The 20716-nt window shown below is 41.2% G+C and overlaps 1 protein-coding gene across 1 annotated transcript; it reads left to right on the top strand.

Annotated features, from left to right (window-relative positions):
• The first annotated feature begins 17 nt into the window (after positions 1-17).
• LOC133010629 (unconventional myosin-VIIa) lies at positions 18-20505 on the top strand. Its single transcript, XM_061078222.1, has 47 exons — positions 18-35; positions 146-247; positions 337-489; positions 1032-1216; positions 1996-2117; positions 2222-2364; positions 2456-2569; positions 2710-2863; positions 3013-3089; positions 3179-3298; positions 3740-3882; positions 4002-4212; positions 4292-4427; positions 4505-4674; positions 4780-4920; positions 5021-5179; positions 5277-5369; positions 5708-5802; positions 5887-5971; positions 6068-6286; positions 7246-7455; positions 7542-7754; positions 7847-8002; positions 8096-8395; positions 8481-8641; positions 8733-8859; positions 8958-9077; positions 9207-9380; positions 10294-10521; positions 10619-10786; positions 10907-11024; positions 12126-12252; positions 13130-13296; positions 13508-13689; positions 13763-13884; positions 13988-14142; positions 15186-15339; positions 15769-15924; positions 16557-16662; positions 16777-16890; positions 17016-17103; positions 17186-17292; positions 17592-17777; positions 19712-19828; positions 20035-20118; positions 20203-20322; positions 20410-20505. Exons 1-47 carry the CDS (start codon positions 18-20, stop codon positions 20503-20505), a joined length of 6696 nt encoding a protein of 2231 aa, XP_060934205.1.
• Positions 20506-20716: the final 211 nt, after the last annotated feature.

The raw sequence follows: 20716 nt of genomic DNA, 5'->3' as shown, positions 1-20716 counted from the left end.
TCATTCACGTTTCTGAGATGCTGCATTGCAGGAAGGTATGAATGAGCATCTCTGTGATAAACGTATATTTATGATTCATTAATTGTGTTCAGATCGTCATCTCAGGCGCTGCTGCGTTACTTTTCAACTTGTTTTCTGAAACCAGGGTGATTTTGTGTGGGTGGACTCTGGTACTGAGGTGCCGATTGGGGCGGAGGTCAAGGTGTCAGACACAGGACAGCTTGAACTGATCGACGATGAAGGAAAGGTAAAAGTAAAAACATTTTGCCTGTCAGATCCAGGATAATGGGCGTAGGCCGCCTATATAACGTCAATTCTTTGATAACACACGTACAGGAGCACAAGATCAACAAGAAGACGGAGGGAAGCATTCGACCCATGCACCCCTCCTCTGTGAAGGGTGTGGATGACATGATAAGGCTCGGTGATCTCAATGAGGCGGGGCTCCTCAGGAACCTTCTGGTGCGACACAAGGAAGGCCTGGTCTATGTAGGTTTCACTTCTCTGCATTCCCTCTGAACCACCTAGTTTTATGATGTCCATGACCTGCAGTGGAAATGCTTACTCGCCCGTGTCTTCCCGGGCTGTGACTAGGTTTCTTTTTCAGACTTTGCCCTGTCGTTAATCACAGTGCTGTTTGTCTCCATAGAGACGAATGAGCCTCTGTTGAATCAGAGCCTCCCAATGTTTCTGTGTCACTGCATCAAAGCTCAACAGTGTGTGTTCAATTATGAATCAGGCCATGTTGTTATATAGAAATACTTTTGCTGAATTATGAGTGCAAACATGTAACAAGACTGTGATTTATTTGTCTTTAAAGCAATATTTAATGAGATGTTAAATCCCAAAAAATCCTATTTATAAAATGCATGTTGTGCATTGCTGCCAGGACTAGCAAGGGGCCAATGGCTTGATGTTTTGCTTACACCATAAGAACTTGTTTATCCTCATGCGCACAAACAAACACTCACATCTCAGCCACTTGTCAAATGTGCTACTGTGTGATATTAAATGAGCCTCTCTGTCTCAAGACATATACAGGCTCCATTCTGGTTGCTGTCAACCCCTACCAGCTGCTGCCCATCTACACCACAGAGCATGTGCACATGTACACAGATCGCCGGCTGGGTGAACTGCCGCCGCACGTCTTCGCCATCGCAGACAACTGTTTTTTCAACATGCACCGCCACAGAAAGAACCAGTGCTGTGTCATCAGGTCAGACCTTGTCTGCTAACAGGCTGCAGGGATGTTCAGAGCCGGCCTCGGTCACCAGATGATTTTATTTACTTAGTGTCAAATATTTGTTTGACTGGAGCCTTTATTCATAGGGGGAGGACTCACTGAGAACAGGATCTCCGATTATATCACTTTGTTTACAACAAATTCACAAGCAGAAGCTGGATAATGAAAGACAACAAAGCCAACAGGGTTGAGGGCGGGGGTTGGGGGGTGCGTTCTTATTTGCTTTCAAAGAGATCGATGACGAGAGTCTCTAAATGTTTAACTGTGAACCTCAGTGATGGAGACAAAGTTGGAGAATTACTTGACTAGAAGATGATTATATGTGTAGATGCAAAAAATATGTAATTTTAATTGTTGGGATTTCTCAGATCAGCCTTGGTTGGAAAGATTTGTAGGTAACTTAAAAAAGTATTAAGTGTATTGGGTCCTTATGCTTTGTCCTCTGCAAACAGGAGATAATACAGCAGAATGACATAAAGTCCTTGATTTTAGTATAAATTATGACTTGGAGAAGACCCAAACTTGAGCCTTGAGGAACTCCTCTGGTAATGTTGAGACGTTTAGGTTTCACACCATCACACGCCATGACACATTAAGATCTATAAAGTAAGCAGTTTATGAACCAGCGCACAGCAGTCTTGTCATATTTTGGTTTGAGGGTCAGTTTATACTTAAATAAAAACAAATTCTTTATGTAAATTATAATAATATTGGAAGTGATAAAGATAATAAATAATTATTTTTTCCATCAGTGGAGAGTCAGGAGCAGGGAAAACTGAGAACACCAAGTTGATGCTGCAGTACCTGGCTGCAGTGAGTGGCCAGCACACCTGGATTGAGCAGCAGATTCTTGAAGCAAACCCCATCTTAGAAGGTATGAGCCATCACACAAACATGAGTCAGTCTCCATAATCAGCTGAATCCTCCCTCTTGATCCAACATACATTTCACATTGCATTTCATCCCTTTTCCTCGTAGCTTTTGGTAATGCCAAAACCGTCCGCAATGATAACTCCAGTCGTTTTGGGAAGTACATTGACATCAACTTCACCAAGGGTGGGGCCATTGAGGGCGCCTGCATTGAGCAGTACCTGCTGGAGAAGTCCAGAGTCTGTCGTCAGGTGGGGGAAATCGTTCTGCTGAATATTTACAAGGGCTGTTACGTACTACAAGCCATTTCTTGTCGTAAAGAACACGTGCTTTTATGTGCAGGCACCCGAGGAAAGAAACTACCATATCTTTTACTACATGCTGATGGGCATGTCAACTGAGCATAAGAAGATTCTTTCCCTTGGGAACGCTGCTGAGTACAACTACCTGACCATGGTACTGCCATTATCTGAAACTGGGACATTAGAAATTTGAATAAGACCCTTTTTTTGTTGATGGGTTTTGAAGAGAAATGATTAGAATACAAATCACAGATTACCGGACTAGATCTTAAAACCATGTGATCCTGTCCCCAGGGAAAGTGCACCAGCTGTGAGGGTCGTGATGATGTGAAGGAATACGCCCACTTCCGTTCAGCTCTGAAGATCCTGATGTTCACAGAGAACGACTCCTGGGTGATCTACAAACTTCTGGCTGCCATCCTTCACATGGGCAATGTGGACTTCAAGGGTAAGAACAGCACTTTGGAATTTAATGTGTGTGTAGATATTCAATAGCACCACTCTCACAGGTTTAAATTGACAGAAGAATATATGAAAGATATGAATGAATCGTTGCAAACTTTGGAGATATTGAACACTTTTCTTGGAAAATTTCAGCCACCATAGTAAATAACCTGGAGGCCTGTGAAATTGTCACATCATCCCATTTTAACATGGCCAGCCAACTTTTGGAGGTACGAATACACGTTTGTTTCTTTAACTTAAGAATAAATAAAAAGAGCAGTGAGGACCTCATATGTCTGTGTACGTCTCTTTACCTCAGGTGGATCCCAAAGCGCTGGAGAGCTGTCTGACCCAGCTCTCCCTCATGACCACCAGGGAGAGTGTGACTAAACATCTGACCTCTGCCCAGGCTGTGGAAGGCAGGGACGCCTTTGTCAAAGTAACAGTCACACAAATTAATTCCATATTAAAATAAATAAAAGTGCATTTTAACAAACTTAGGCTGTTAGGGTGTATTGCTCAGTTCAAAATAGAAAACAAAACAGTTGGATGGATGAAATAAGGAGAAAGATCTTAATTGTTTACCACCAACAATGAGGCCTGATGGTGCCAGAGATGAGACCTTGTTACACATGGGCTTCTCATATTCAGCCTAAAGTCTCGATCACTGACGCAGCAATGTTACAGAGGCGAAACCCCCCCCCCCCCCCCCCCGGTACACTTCCAATCAGTGCGATCGAGGAGACGAATAAAACATTTGCTTCCTCACTTTACTTGTACAAATAATAAACTGTAAGTGTCAAGTTTCATCACATTGCTGTATTTTGTATTGTCTTCTTAATACAATTCTGCGTTGCTATTCCCATTAATATTTATCCAGGCTCTTTATGGAAGACTCTTCATTTGGGTCGTGGAAAAAATCAACGCTGCCGTATTCAAGCCGCCTGAGGAAGACTCTGATGAGGACAGACAGACAATAGGCTTGCTGGACATCTTCGGCTTTGAGAACTTCAACAAAAACAGGTTAATGATCACAACAGTTCTCATGATATTAAAGCGGCTGATTTTATACACAGGACACATTTTGATCTCCCTCCATCTCTCTTTATTCCGGTGCTGTGGGATTTGTGGAACTGTTGCAGCTTTGAGCAGTTGTGCATCAACTTTGCCAACGAGCAGCTGCAGCAGTTTTTCGTCAAGCACATTTTCAAGCTGGAGCAGGAAGAGTACACCCGAGAAAACATTGTCTGGAAGCACATTGACTACAGAGACAACCAGTGCACCTTGGACATACTGGCCAACAAACCCATGAACATGCTGGCTCTTATTGATGAAGAAAGCAACTTCCCCAAGGTATCTGTTCTCATTGTGCGTTATAATGCTCTGCTGTGATAACACCAACCAGGTCTGAACTCCTCTGCTTCATTTTAAGGGCACAGATGCCACCATGCTCCAAAAAATGAACCAGTTCCACGGGAAAGGGGAAATCTATATTCCCCCCAAGAACAACTATGAGACACAGTTTGGGATCAAGCATTTTGCTGGAGCAGTCTACTACGATTCAGAAGGTAAGTTTAAAGCTATGAAAAGCCATAAATTGTGTCCTAACATCCTCTGTGATCTAATTGTGTTTGTTTGTTTTGAGGTTTTCTTGAGAAAAACCGTGACGCCCTCAGCTTAGACCTGATTCAACTGGTGGAAACTTCCACCAACAAACTCCTCAAACAGTTGTTTCAGAACGAGCTGTCCTCTGGCACGACCAAGAGCGGCGTCAACCCCAAGATGATCATCACCACACCCAAGAACAGCCTCCGCGTCAGTGCAGCCTCTAGCCTCAACTATAATCAATGGGAGAGTAAAAATACTGTTTTATAATCATTTACACTGTGTGACATTTATATGTGTGTGTGTGTGAGACAGCAAGCAGCTGACAGCAAGAAACGAGTGCCAACGCTCTCCGCCCAGTTCCGTCAGTCTTTGGATTCCCTGATGAAAACGTTGACTGCATGCCAGCCCTACTTCATACGCTGCATTAAACCCAATGAGTTCAAGCAGCCCATGGTGAGGGAAAGAAGCCCATGCACCCAGCCGAAATAAAACTTGTTTACTTTTATACCAGAAAAAATGATGGAGGAAATTTGGTGTCGCTTCTGTGTCTCAGCTGTTCGACAGAGAGCTGTGCATCCGTCAGCTCCGTTACTCGGGCATGATGGAGACCATCAAGATCCGGAAAGCTGGCTACCCTGTACGCTACAGCTTCGACGAGTTTGTGGATCGATACCGTGTCCTTCTGAAAATGTCAGTCTGTGATCCCAAAACAGTGAGTGAGAGGTTTTAATATGATCATTTTCACCATACAACGTTTCTCATCTTCTTTTGCTCTGTTTGTATGACAACTGTTTGTTTCATTCAAACAGGACAGCAAAGAGAAATGCTGTGAAAGCATCTGTGGAACTGTGCTCACTGGGAACGGTGACTGGAAGACTGGGAAGACAAAAATATTCCTGAAGGTGCAGCCTTTTTATGTCCTACTAGTTGGTCATGCATGAAGGAATGACTATCAAAATAAACTGCTTAACTTATTGGATCAACTTTGTAATCCATTCATCTGACTTTATGTATGTTGTGTAAAGTTCCCTCTTTACTAAGTCATTTCAAATAACGCAATTTCAAAACCTTTATTTAAATATATGTTTAGTAAAAAAAAGTATATTCAACTTAGTCCATTTCTGTACGTTATCTACATGCTCCTATCTGCCTAATTCGTACAATATGTTGATAGGTACTGTAAGTGCATTTTTTTGTTCAACAAAATTCTAAAATAGTCCTTTCTACTGTTTTCTCATAGGACATCCATGACACAATGCTTGAGGTGGAGCGAATGAAAAAACTCAACGAAAAAGCTCTTTTGATCCAAAAGGTCCTGAGAGGCTTCAAATACAGGTATGACACAGGAGAATCTTTGCAATGTGCTTTCTGTCGGTGTGATTTGCGACTTCATGTCTGTGTGTTTCATGTATTTTATAGGAGAGAGTTCCTGAGGAAAAGGGCAAGCGCTCTTGTCATTCAAAAATACTGGAGAGGACACCAAGGGAGAAAATTGTACAGAGTGGTAAGTCACTGTTTAATACATCAGTATTAATCAAAGTGAAAGTACAGTATATGTCTGGCCTGGTTAAAATCCCTGATTAACATCTATTAAATCCAGGTCCAGCTTGGCTTTGCAAGGCTGCAGGCGCAGGTTCGTTCGCGCCAACTCCACTTACAGTACAAGAGGAAGCGAGAGGCAGCCATCGTGCTGCAGGCCCGAACCAGGGGATACCTGGCCAGGAAGGAACGGAAGCGTAAGACAGAAGCTGTGATCCTCCTGCAGGCTTACACCAGAGGTGCGCTGGCAAGAAAAGCTCTGAGGAAGATGAAAAGAGACGTAAGTTCAATTTTAAAAGCTATTGAATATTTTTTCTTGTTCAAAAAGAGAAGGATCATAGAGGATCATGCTGCTCCTGGTGTTGTCTGGGAGCAATGGATCCCGAGCTTGTCAACATGACCGTTCATGTTGCAGATGTCAATTTTCCTTAGCTACTGTTTATCTATTTCTTTTCTTTTCGTATTAATCTACTTTTAGCAAACAGTTTCACCGAGCTCAACCATTAATCATTATTTCAACTATTTCTATTTGCTATTTTAACTCTTGCAACTGTTACCTTTTTTATAATGCTTAAATGTTATTATATCCATCCACCTTATGTTAAATCTCTTTATTTTTTTATTCAATAATTCCAGCCTCTTATTTCACCTGTTTGTCCATTAATGTAGGTCATTATTTTAACCATTACTTTTAGCTTTTGATCTTTGGCTGACTTCTACTTCACCAGCTAATTTTTATTTCATCTAAAAAAATGTCTCACCAACTATAAATTCTATTTTGATGTTAATCTCCTTCTAGACACAAACAAATTAATTTAGTTTTTAACCAAATCATTCATCATTATCTTCAGTAAGGAGGTTATCATTCTACCCTTGTCAGTTTGTTTGTAAGCAGGATTTACACAAAAACCACAACAACCCTCGAACAGATTTCCATGACACTTGGTGAAAGGATGGCCCCTTCAATTTAGGGATCCAGGACTTTTTCCCACTGTTTTTCTTCATTTTGGGACACAGGGCATTTTCACCATTTTCCAAGGGAATAATTAATGGATCTGGTATATTAAGTCGGCTGATATCTTTGATTGTGTCCAATTTGATGCGACTGGATTGAATTTAAGGCAACTGTTGGGCCTTTCTTATTATATTTATATTATATTTCTTAAAATTATTTTAACAACATTTTTCAGTTTTGCAGTTGTGATTGAATTTAATTTCCCTCTGTGTTTGATCTTTCAGATGTACCTCTCTGCTAAAGAGAAGGAAGAAGAGCGGCAGATGATTTTGCAGAGACAGAGACACTTGGAAGAAGTTCTGAGGCAGAAGAAAGTGATGGAGGAAAAGGCTCACTCGGATTCCATCACAGATCAGGAGATGGTAGACGACATCTTTGGATTCATCTCCGCTCATATCGGAGGACAAGAGGGACAAGCACCTGTAGGATTTGAGGTTTGGGAACTTAATGTTCTAACACATTTTTGAACATGTTGTTTTCTCTGTGGACAGTCAGTCACTGGATATGTATCTATTTTCAGAACTTTGAGGGGAAAAGGATGCTCAGCGAGGAGATAGATATTGACGACCTCCCCATGGAGGAGGATCCTCCCACTGAAGACTACAATGACCTGAATGAGTACACCTTCTCCAAGTTTGCCTCTATGTACTTCCAGGGTGCAGCCACCCACACCCACATCCGCCAGAGGCTTCGGCAGCCCCTGCTCTACCATGAGGATGAAGGAGACGTTCTGGTGCTTTTCTTACACCACTTCAGTTCATTTTGGTGGATTTGGTCTCATTATTTCATTAGAATACAGTGGAATTTCTGTTGTGTTCCCGCCAGGCTTCATTGACAGTGTGGTGGATCATTATGAGGTTCATGGGAGACCTACCTGAGCCCAAAAAGATCCAGGGAGCCTCCACACAGGAACGTCTTCTGCCGCAGGACCTGATATCCAGGAAGAACAGACGTCTCAGCCACATGGTGGGCCTGGACCAGGTAAATATCCTCACAAAGCCAAGGTTATAGCACATTTTTATATATTTCTTTTTCAAAATAGATATAAATGTATGTCTTTTCTGTGTGTTTTAGAGGGTGCTAAGAAATAAAAAAGAAGTTAACCCTTCCACAGTCCCAGAGGAGCCAACACAAAACAGAAAGAGCTCTATTTTCGTCGACCTTCTGACAAGAAACCGGAAAGCTTCTGCTCTGCCCAATGAGACTGCTCCAAACCCAAAGGTTTACACTGTACCAGAGAGAAGCCCACATGCAAGGAAGGGGTCCACTTTCACCGACCTACTCTCAAGAAACAGAAAACCATCCACCGTTCCAGAAAGTGGAATCCAAAAATCCACTGCAAATCTCCGGAAACCCTCGATGATCATGGAAGAGGTGAGGAAGCCGCAAGGGAAACTTCACCTCTCATCAGTCCTCTTTTTATTTTATGGATTACAATTGCAAGTTTTTTTCCTTACAGTCAGAAGATCTGACCGAAGTGGCCAAGCCTCCCACACTGCAGACGGTGAGGGAGGACAGTGATGACAATGTCGGAGAAGGACCCACCCTGGACCGGCCGCTGACCTCACTAGAAAAACTCCACATTATTGTGGGATATGCTATTGTCAGACGTGATCTCAGGTTGAAGAAGCTCCATTTAAACACCATATACGTCTAGGTATCGTTGTAAATATTCTATAGTAATAAAATGCTTGTCGTGTTGTCTGTCCAGGGATGAGATTTACTGTCAGATCTGCAAGCAGCTTCAGGATAACAACAATCGCAACAGCTACTTCCGTGGTTGGATCCTTTTGTCCCTCTGTCTGGGCATTTTCCCTCCAAGTGAGCGTTTTATAAGGGTAAGTACGACGTAAGTATTTGCTACTTCAATCTCATTAACAGTGTACCGCATGCTGTGATGTGTCGCTTTTTCCTTTTTTATCTCTCGTCTTGGCAGTACTTGCAAAGTTTCATCTGTTCCGCTCCCGAAGGCTACGCTTCCTACTGTGCTGAAAGGCTGCGTCGCACGGTAATGAATGGAGTGCGAGGGGAGCCCCCGGCCTGGCTGGAGCTGCAGGTACTGAGGCTCACTCACTGTTCTCGCAAATATTTAAAGGATCAGTTCACACAAATAAAAGAAAAGGCATATTTTCTCAAATGGAATCATGCCAGTAAAATAGGCGGTCATTTCTCTGTACTATGACAGGCCACCAAGACAAAGAGGCCCATGGTCGTGTCTGTGAATCTGCTGGATGGACGTTCAATCAATGTGCCTGTTGACTCAGCATCTACCTCCAGAGAGATCTGCCAAGTCCTCTCCAACAAAGTCAAACTCAAAGACACCTTTGGCTTTTCTCTCTACGTGGCTCTGTATGAAAAGGTATGCAGCTACATCTACGTTTCTGTTGTGTGATGAGTGGAAGCGTGGATGCTTTCTTTAGAAAAGTCACATTCAAATTCTTTGCCTTTTGAGACAGGGAAACTCATTGTGCACTCTGCGGGCAACGCGCCAGACTTTCAAAAGAGTCTGTCAGCCACACAGTCCGAGTAGCTATAGAGCCCACATATAAACATCCTATATATGTGAAATATATATATATTTACCTTTTAAACCTTACCCTCAGATAGAGCCAGGCTATCTGTTTCAAGCTTTCCGACTCTTTATGATGAGCAATAAAAAAAATTCTGCTCCCCCACCCTCTCCCATTGGCCACCTCATCAAAGTTACACCACCAAACCACATGAAAGTGCACTGCTAGAAGCTGAGTATCGTCTCTGCTTCAGTGCTGTTTGTCTCTCCAACTCAAGGACAGAGTGAGACCACAGGCAGGTCGATTACAGAAAAACATTTCCCTCGGTCCGAATGAAATATTTGGTCGTGGGTTTTGACAGTCCTGTCAGGACCACAATGACTTTTTTCCTTTTTCTTCAGAGGACCATTTATTGATCGGAATGTGAAGAGGATTTCATTAAATAAGATAAAAAGCGTGTCAGATTTACCAACCCTAAGTTACATATTAATTTTGACCTATTGCATTTTGTCATTTTTTCCTATCTGATGGCTGTAGTAGAGACAGCAGAGGGGTATAACAGGCAAGAAAGGATATTTAACATTGATCGGTCTTTAAAGACGTAAATAAGGCTTTTCAAATACTGTACTCAATAATGTGCTTCATTGTGACATGAAATAAGATGTTTTTACACACAGAGCAAACTGTGGAAACTGAAATGGTAGAGCGACTGTTGGTGGTTTATCGAGTTATCAGTTGTCAAAATGTTGACCTGTCTCTTAGGTGTGGGCTCTGGGTGGCGGCCGAGACCATGTGATGGATGCAATCTCCCAGTGTGAGCAGGAAGTGAAGCGGAGAGGAGGACAGGAGCAGCACGCACCCTGGCGACTCTTCTTCCGCAAGGAGATCTTCAGCCCCTGGCACAACAGTGAAGAGGACAAGATCAGCACAGAGCTCATCTATAAGCAGATCATCCATGGTCTGAAGTTTGGAGAGTACCAGAGTGAAAAGGTTATGTTATGTCGATGGCCAGGATAATCCTGCAACATTCCTGCTGCAGACTTGAATAAATCAAACACATTTTCTCCCCACATTTGACTTCATACAGGAAGATGATGTTGTTCAGCTTGCTGCAAAACATTTGTACATCCAACACGGCTCGGAGAGCTCTCCAGAAAATGTGAAACAAGCTGTACAGGACAGCATCAACACCTCTCTGCTGGAGGCCAAGTCAGAGGCCAAGTGGGTGCAGATGGTCAGCGACGCTCATGCTGAGGTTAGTCCCATCACATATGAGTCCAAAGAGAATTAACTTATCATTATACATAATTACAAAACCAAAAGCCTCAACAAGGTCTTGACTAGATTCTGTCTGTTTTTATTTAAAAAACACAAGGCTCCGTATCTGAGTTCAAAACAAAAGAAAGAGTCGGTGAAGGCAGAGATGGTCGGCTACGCTCAGAAGAAGTGGCCCATGTTCTTCTCCAGGTTCTTTGAAGTTGTCAAACTGTCAGGTGGGTTTCTGTTACTGTAGCTTTTCTTTGATCGTGTATGTTAACAATGTACAGCTGTTTTTTCCTTCTTTGAATCTCAACAGAATGGTTATTTTGAGTAAATCCTGCTGTTAACATGAGTAATATGAAAAGAAAACATGACTTGCAGAAATACAGTAGTGAATAGAGGTGAATTGATTTGATGCCTTTTCACTGAGACAAGGACCCACATAGATGTCACATATTGTAGTTTTAGTCATGGCAGTACATAAACCTTGTATAACACAAACATTTCTCTACTTTCCTCAGGAATAAAGATACAAACACTTTAAATGACCAGTGAAGCAGATTTTTGACCCTTTGAGCAATTATCTGTTGCTGTTCTGTATCTTTGTCAGACTGGAATATACAAGGTTATTTTTTAGATGTACCACAACAATGGGGTTCAAATTGACAATGATTTGGAGATAAGAGGGAAAGGAACACTTCTTCCTTCTCTTTGACAAACATCCAAACTGCTTAATAAGGGTCTGAGTCGTGTCTTTTCTTTAAGATCAACATTACAGTAAAGTTCATGTTATTGCTGTTTGTAATTTTCTCACAGACAACATGTTGCCCGGGTGAAAGTAAATACAGGCTGTTTACCCTACAAACATATTTGATGGATTTTCCTGGTGAATAACCTTTATCTCTTTGTACTTTTCTTTGACAAATGATTAACAAAAGTATTTATTAGCAATTTTGATGAGTGAAAAAAGACAGCCTAACCCTTCCTTGTGTGTTTTGCGTCATTGTAAGTTGTGTATCTTTGAGCTTTCAACTTTTGGTTGGACCAAAGAAGCCCCCTTTCATTAATCTCTCTGGTCTGCAGCAGCTTGTCATGGACATATTTCAATATGTTTGAGATTTGATAGACTAACCAATACATCAAGAAAATAACAAATAGAGTGTGAATCAAAACATTTTTTAGTTGCAGACAGTCCTAAGGAGCGAAGTCCTTTCTTGTGGTTTGATGATAAGGCCTCATTACTGTACACGTCAATGCTAAACTCTGATCAGGAACATACTGTATCTCTTATCACCTAATTTATCTCCATTGATTATGTCTGTGGCTGTATCAAGGTCCTGCCCTGCCAAAGAGCAAGTTCATCGTGGCCATAAACTGGACTGGTATCACGTTCCTGGATGAGAGAGAGAGGAGGCTGCTGGAGCTCTCCTTCCCTGAAGTGACTGGAGTCAATTCTACAAGGTAGAGACAGCTGTTATTGCTATTTTATATTAGTGTAGTTGGAAGCAAAAGCAAATAACATATGATGACAACGAGACGCAACTGTTTGTTAACACAAATGTTGGTTCTTATAGAGGTTAGAGTGTAGATGCTGCTATAGCATCACTTGTATTAGAGCTGAAGAGTATTTCTTCATTGGAGGAAGAGCAAAGATCAGAAATGAGCGCTTGCCAAGGTGGAAAATATGTTTTCGTTCTTCTTTCAACCTTCATTGCTAGTAATTACCACAAGTCTGAGAATTTATAAATCAGATTGCAAGTCTTTCTCACCTGTCTTACAGTTCCTTACAGGAGTTCACAAAAGAAATAGAAACATTGTGTTAACATTTGAAGAAAGGCTTATTTGAATGTGTGTCTCTTGCAAAAGTTGTGATTTTTTTTTCATTTCATCAATAAAGAAATATGTAATTTGCCCTGTGGTGCCGAAAGCTACAAATACAACAGTACACATCAGTAACTACATTGTCGTGCTGTTACTATTAGAGCCGAATGATATGGAGATTTGGAGGCAGATATCGATATAGTGAGTAAAAAAATCCCAATACTGATATATCGGCCGACTACAACAAACTTACTATAATTAAAAAGAAAACACAAATTAAACCAAATATAAACCAAATATATATTCATAAAAATAACATAAATGCTCCTCTTTTCTGCATTGTTCATTCTGTAAAATTAAGTTTTAATATCAACGTATATCAGCAAACTGATATGAATATGTCTAAAAGGCTCATATCGCCTGATATTATTGGCCATTCCCATATTTTGACTGGTCCCATATATTACACTCATTGTGCTTTAAATTTTTGTTTATGATTTTTGCTGTGATTACTCAGGGAGGGTAAAACATCTGGCCAGTCCATGTGTCTGCTGACACTGAAAGGAGACTTCACTCTGAGCGGATCTGCAGCTGAGGACATGACCGAGCTGGTAACCATGTTCCTCAGCGGCCTGACAGAGCGATCTCAGTACGCTGTGGCCCTGAAGGACGTCGACAGGCAAGGTCAGAGAGTACAGGAACAGTTGATTATGAGAGAATACAGAAGCACACACATACAAACCTGTGCCTGAAATGTGACCAACATGGGAGGTCAAATGAAACAGTTTGTTGGAGCATCAACTGGTGTGCGGATATCTCTCATCAGCAGTTGATCCCACCTCACTGGTTACCTTGATGAATTGCTGACTGGCTGATTTCTTGTATTCCTCTCCAGATGACCCCACATTCCTCAGCTTTAAGAAAGGAGACCTCATTCTGATAATCAAAGATGATGAGTATTCTCAGCAGCGCGGCTGGATAAAGGGTCAAATTGAGAAGACAAAAAAAACAGGAGCCGTCCCCACTGAGGCTATCTTAATCCTACCAACGCTCAGCAAACCCACCAATGAGGTCATGGTACGGAGATGTCAATGATGAGTTATTGTGTGTCAGTGCTGTATAGTGTATTACATCTGGTGCTTTATTTCAGAGACTCCTCAGTCTGTCCCCTAACCAGAGGAAGGACATCATACAGACAAAGAGTAAAGAAACAGGAACATTGGAGAGAGTGGCTCCTGCTACACTGAAGGAATTCTCCATCCAGCACTTCAGGTATCTGCAAATACCCACTACCTAACTACACACATTGACAATAAAATGTTGACTTAACGATACTGACTGCAGGAATCTGTGTATTGTTTCCTTCATCTTGCAGGCAGCCCACTAAGGATGTTAACCGCCAGGTGATCTCCAGAAATGCTGCTCCTGAGAGGCTGTGGGCAAACTCCAGAGAGCCAATCAGACAGCCCCTCCTCATGAAGCTGGTGGGCAACCCGGAGCTGAGCCACAAAGCCTCTCTGGCTTTCACTGATATCCTCTACATAGCACAATGATACTTAACCATTTCTCAACGTGTTTTATACCAGTACAACGTTTTGGCAGGAGTTCAAACCAGGAATTTCCTGTTGAGCCATTTTCAGCATTTAGAATGATGGAGGATATGTGTTAAAATGGGCCTGAAGTTGGGTGAATGTTCCAGTGGGGGGCTCAAAACTAATTTAAGTATGTTTTTTACCTGCACTTGTTACCAGGCTGTGTTATAGATCTAGTGAGCCCTCAGAGAGGTGACCCCATTCTTTAACATTTGAAATGACCTTGAATCCTTGCCTAACCCAAGCAAAGAGCAGATACTCGGCTGCTTAGTCAGGCCTCACAAAGAATCTACGTTGCTGCTGTGGTTCAGGAGGACAAAACCTACAGGTGCAGGGGAGCCTTCAGGGTCATCAGGTGGACCAGTTACCTCTGTCTGGTCTACCTGTCTGTTCCAAAACAAACATACTTTTTGCGTGCACCAATGACGGAAGCCTATTTAATGATAGACAACGCATCTCCATTTCCTCCTCCAACTAACTAGTAATGAAGCTAAAATATCCTGGTTATGAATGGCACCATCTACAGCATTTGGAGCTACAGTCTGTGCAGTAGCGATTGCATGGTAGCGAGCTCCTGCCGAAACACGTGCTTGACTAACCACAATCTAATGTCAGCTGTCAACCATGAGCTATTTGGTAGCATCAAATACCAAACTTATCAGAAATACCATACATCAGTGTGATAAGAACTTCAGTTTGGTCACTGCTCCATCAGCTAACATGGAGGAGGTGAGATTTATGACACTATATCGCCACCAGTTCATGTTGTCCATCTTTATATATAGACTGTGGTCTGCACCCATACACTCACCACAGCCCTCTGCAGCATGCCATCCCTCTGTGGTTGAACTAAATCTTTGACACCTGACACCAGTATGAGCGAAAGGCCACTGCATCACCAGCTAACCACATCAGCCTGATCTTTTACTTTGTTTGAGACTATGAGACCAGAATGCTTGTTCCTCCTTGACTGTTGTGTACCGATCCTGAAATATATGGGAGATTACCCGACCAAGCAGATGGTCAGTCCTCTCGAGCTCACCGACCAGATCTTTGGCCCAGCCACTCAAAGTGAGATGCTCAGGGACGAGATCTACTGCCAGATTATGAAGCAGATGACCAGCAATAACAACCGGTACGTGTCTCAGGTTCACAACTGTCCTAGGCATAAGGAAAGATTTAAGATACGTGTAAGATAAAAGGATCTCTGTATATTCATTCAAATACCGGGTCAGATTAAACAAGGCATTCGAAGATGCCTACTTGGAATCAGCAAAACTACCACAACTACTTAAAATATTTGAAAGGTATTGGATAAGAAAATAGAAAATATCTGACGGATTAACTGATAATGGAAAATATTGCTAGTTGCAGCACGAGCAAGACATTAAGCCAAGTCCAAACATGAAAAACGATATATCCCTCATGTGTTTTTCTTTATTTAGACAATACGAGGTACAAACTCATTCCATTCAAAAGTGAAATGAAACCAACCTCCATTTCATCTCATGCTTCCTTTTGTCTTGCGTGTCTTTTTTTACATGTTGCCTCGACCGTCACCCAGGTCCAGTATGGAGCAGGGCTGGCAGCTGCTGTGGCTCTGCTGTGGCCTGTTTCCTTGCAGCCAGTCTCTTCTGAAGCACACTCAGCGCTTTCTGGAGTCGCGCCGCAGAGAGCCAATGGCCTCTGACTGTCTTCAGCGACTGCAGAGCTCACTGAGGTTAGACCAACAAACCGTGTTATACAACACCGCTCTGTGTTTCTATGTGTTTCAACAAGCGCGCCCTGAAAAGTGTGTGTGAAGAAAGCTTCTCCCTTATTTTTCCAATAAAAATTGAAGGGAGTGTACAAAGAGTGGCAGGAAAAGGGAGATTGTGTTTTCACCCCTGTCCATTTGTTTGGTGGCTTTGTTTGATGGTTTGTTTGTTTGTTGTTAAGCACTTTCATTGTGAGATAAGGCTTATTTCAGCATTTTCTTTGACCTCTCAGAGAATAATTAATGGATCTTAATGAAAAGATTAGGCATATACAGGGGAAAGACATTTATGGGCGTGTGCAATTTGGTGCAGTGAATGTAAATGTTGTTTCATAAGGGAAGTGTTTGGCCTTAGTGGAGGTATGTGCTTTACTAATTGACATCACTCAATCAAAACAAATCATCAAATAGGATTTCCAATCATTGGCCCCAAGGATGGTCGTGCAAAGTGTTCAACTTAAATATCTTTTTTGTGAGTCACTGATCAGACATCTTCACTGGTCTATTCCAAAGCCCTAGCATTTGATATTTGTGTCTGATGATTGATGATAAAGTCAAGACAAATATGTGACTGGGCAGTTGCTGTCATTGTGTAGGATGGAGCCCAGGAAGCTTCCACCACACCAGGTGGAGGTAGACGCTATCCAACAGAACAGGACCCAGATCGGCCACAAAATCCACTTCCCCAATGACACAGAAGAGGTACGAACAGGGACTTGGATACATTTGAATACAATTTGAATAAAATCAATTTAAATAATTTATATTTACATATGACATATTCACTTGATTTGTGTCTTCTTTTTGTTTTCTCAGGTATTTGAGGTTTCAACCAACACCAGGATCAAGGATCTAATTCAGAACATAACGAACAAGCTCAATCTGGCCTCATCAGACGGATTCAGTATATTTGTCAAAACACATGACAAGGTGCACTTGACATGTTTCAACCTTACACATCACATTTCATTGTAGAGTTCATATATTGTTTAAATTTGTATTTTCTTCCATGGCTTTCCAGCACACTGGTTTTAAAAAGGTGTCTTTATTTTCAGGTCCTCAGTGTGAATGATGCAGACTACTTCTTTGATAGTTTGAGACAAATCACCGACTGGTCCAAAAAAGTCAAGAGGATCCAGGACGGTAATTAAAAGTCATGTGAACTGTGTGACAGTTGGACATTTGATGGTTTTCCGTAATGACCTTTTGTGTTTGTGTTCTGTAGGTGGGCCAGTCAACGTATCCTACATTGTGTTTTTCATGAGGAAGTTGTGGTTCAATGTGATCCCTGGCAGAGACGTGGAGGGAGATCTTATCTTCCATTTCCCTCAGGTGCATTTAAATGCTGTCGCTCACACACCATCACATTTTCCGGGCTGATTTGTTTTTCCATATAATATGAAAGCCAAATCTGTCTGTGAACACAATGCTGCCTGATGAGATACAGCAGTATCCAAACAAGGCAATATGGAGACGGGGATCTATAAACAGGCTGTAAACTAAAAATGTTTTCCCACTGACGAACTTGATAGATGAACAAGTAGAAAACCTGGTTTAATGGTCAAACTTGGCCCCTAATCCCCTTAGAATCCCTGAAATTAAATGCTTAAAAATGTCTTTTAATCTTGTAGGAGCTACCCAAATACCTGAGAGGCTATCATGTCTGCACTAAAGATGAAATGATCAACATTGCAGCCTTGCTCTTCAGGATAAAGGTCAACAATGACAAGAGCCAGATTGTCATGATTCCCAAGGTGCTGAAGGAGCTTGTGCCTGCTGACCAACTGAAGGCCATGTCTGAAAATGAGTGGAAGAGGGTATGAAATGCTTTCTTTTCATCAATTTCTTCTGCTTAATTTTGTGAGAATCTGGTACACATATATTGAATTTGGCATGCTAATTACCTAGACTGGGCATTTCTCGTCTTGTTTTACTTCAAAAGGTGACGGTCATTGTAGCAGCCAGTCTACTCTCAGCTCAACATGAGAGGATGAAGAAGTAACAGCTGATAGTTTATAAATGAGAGCAGCCCATTCTTTGCCTTTGCATCATGTCCTTGCCTGTTTTGGGGTAAACATCGATCTGGTTTGACATGCGTTAAATACAAATTCTAAGGTCTTAAGTAAGAAAACCATATTTATTTTGAGATATTAAGAGCAAAAGTCTGATCAGCAAACAACTATAAATGTATAATGTTGTTGCTGATCATCATTGTCATTCATAAAATAATGGAAGAAGTAGAGATTGTATCCTAAAAATGTTTCAACAAACCAGGTTGCTGCAGCCAGTGCTGGTGAGCTGACATTAGCTCATAGCTAACCTACAAGATAACCTAGCCTAAAAAGCTAACGTTAAATTTGCTAATTTTTTTGTGTTTTCTCTTCACAACCCTTTGAAGGCATCAATATTCATGATGTTGACTGTCATCAGCACTATTACAGTATATGATTTTTAGCCAACAAGGTTTCAAAAGAGGGCGTGGTTGTTCTGGTGACAGGAAAGTGAAGTATGCTTGCCCTCATCTATGAACCTGTGTTGCTGCCGTTCTTTCTCTGCCACATTCCTCTTCTTTGCGTTCCTCTCCTGGACTTAGCTGGTACTCAGCTGCCCAAAGGAGAACATTTATTTAAGCTCACGTTAAGTTCTTATGTGTGTAAAGCAAATTCATCAGTTAGCAAGATGTGATGCACCATGGGATCATGGGAGTTTTTAATTTTCAGCACCATTTCCTGTTTTGTAATCCTCTTGGGTCACTTGGTTCCCCTGTGCATTGCACCTTACTTGGAGAAAGCGCACACAGAAAACGGCAATAAATAATTGCGATTCATTATGAATGACCAATACAAATGGTGGAAGGAATGAGGAGCGTTGTTTTTCCTCTCTAATGCAATTAAAAGGCAACCAAACTAAAATATCCTGTTAGCGTGAATAACGTACGTGATTTCACTATGTTATGCTAATTGTTGGATATATTTTGGTTAATGTAAGTGCACAAGTCAACAAAATATATACTATAGGTCTGGTCGTATCTTAATGAAGAATTGATACATATTAATATGTACTTATAACTCTTATTTCTCTTTTTTAATCTCTTTAAAACAGTCATTTAAGATTTCCTTATTAGGGCCCGAGCACCGAATGGTGAGAGGCCCTATTGAAATTGTAATGATTATTATTATTATTATTATTATTATTTTTCCGGCAAAAGGATGGGCTTTTTGAGGGCTTTAACGTGCTCAAAAAGTTATGAAACTTTGCAGTAAATTAGTTACTGGTGAAAATTTACTCTTGTATTTGTTCTGACGGTGAATTTTGAGCAGGATTTAAGTCGCCAATTTGCTTTAATCAAAGGTCAAACAGTATCAGAAACTCTGTACCTCATTCTTTGGAAAAGTCAGTACCAGTGGGCTTTTTTCAACACATCTATTTACATTTTAATCCCTTGGATGTCTTGAGGGAGAGATAATTTTAGATACTCACACAATAAATGTCAGTATGATGAAGATTTTATATTTTCATGAAATTCGTGGAAAGCAATAAGAAAGACTTTTACCAAAATTATCCTTTAAATAGCTCATGTGAACATAATAACCTTTATGCCAATACTGTGATCTCCAGCTCACTGAGACAATGGCCTGAGGGCTGAGGGGGTGTAAGCAAATCATTAACCTGATTAGAAGCAGAGCAAACACTTTTACCAACCAAGAGGTTTAGGTCCATCTGTGATATTTGCATTTTTTTACATTTTCAGAGTATTGTTGTTCACTATAACAAACACGCTGGTATGACTGTTGAAGAGGCCAGGGTGGCATTTCTCAAAGCAGTTTGCCGCTGGCCGACGTTCGGCTCTGCATTTTTTGAAGTCAAGGTAAGAGCTGCAGTGAAGGCAGCACATATGGTGCTTTATGTTGTTATCTACAGACCATTTGGTTTATTTGTCTGAAACTTAAAGCCTCTGTCATCATGGTATGCTAATTGACATATATATATATATATATATATATATACACAGTGATTGGTTTAAGTTACAGAGAAGGAACATGTTCTTATTGGCTTTTCTAATTCTCTTTTCAGCAAACATCAGAGCCAAACTTCCCAGATATTGTGCGAATTGCCATCAGCAAACAAGGACTTACAATCATCCACCCTAAAACCAAGGTAAAAAAAGTCATGCGAAGATAGTCTCATTATAACACTTAACTTGTCATTTCTCATCATTAACTATTCTTTTATTTTGTTAAGGATGTTTTGGCAAATCACCCATTCAACTGCATAGCTAACTGGTGCAGTGGAAGCACCTACTTCCACATGACTATTGGCAGTTTGGTCAAGGGAAGCAAATTCCTGTGTGAAACGTCTCTGGTAAGATCTGTCACGTGGACATGTGGTAAACTTGACCTGAAGTTTGAGTTAAGTTAAATTAATAACATCTTTGTCCTGTTTTCAAAGGGTTACAAGATGGATGATCTTATAACCTCCTACGTCAACTTGTACCTCAGAGAGAGGAGGGCAGGGCAAACCAGGAACCAGCGCTTCAACATTTGAGTCAGCAGCATGACTGTGATGCAACTCTGTAACTGAAGATGAGAAGCACCACACATTTAGTTCAAACACACACATAATGAGGCAGAGCAGTTTTGTTTTGAAAGTGCAATCAGCTTTGTGTTTCTGCTCTGTGAGAAAAGAAGACATTGATCTATTATATAAAACAAAGTGGCTGTAGATTTCTCACTTTTTATTTAAAGCTAAAGTTTCT

Source organism: Limanda limanda, chromosome 9 (assembly GCF_963576545.1).
Source record: "Limanda limanda chromosome 9, fLimLim1.1, whole genome shotgun sequence".
Classification (NCBI taxonomy): Eukaryota; Metazoa; Chordata; class Actinopteri; order Pleuronectiformes; family Pleuronectidae; genus Limanda; species Limanda limanda.
This window is presented reverse-complemented; position numbering and strand designations above follow the sequence as displayed.

What these genes read in the sequence shown, in the direction of transcription:
- LOC133010629 (XM_061078222.1), top strand. An exon ending in ATGAGTTCAAGCAGCCCATG is followed by an intron (nt 4,921 to 5,020) that starts GTGAGGGAAAGA and finishes TCTGTGTCTCAG; the next exon opens with CTGTTCGACAGAGAGCTGTG. An exon ending in AGGATGAAGGAGACGTTCTG is followed by an intron (nt 7,755 to 7,846) that starts GTGCTTTTCTTA and finishes TGTTCCCGCCAG; the next exon opens with GCTTCATTGACAGTGTGGTG.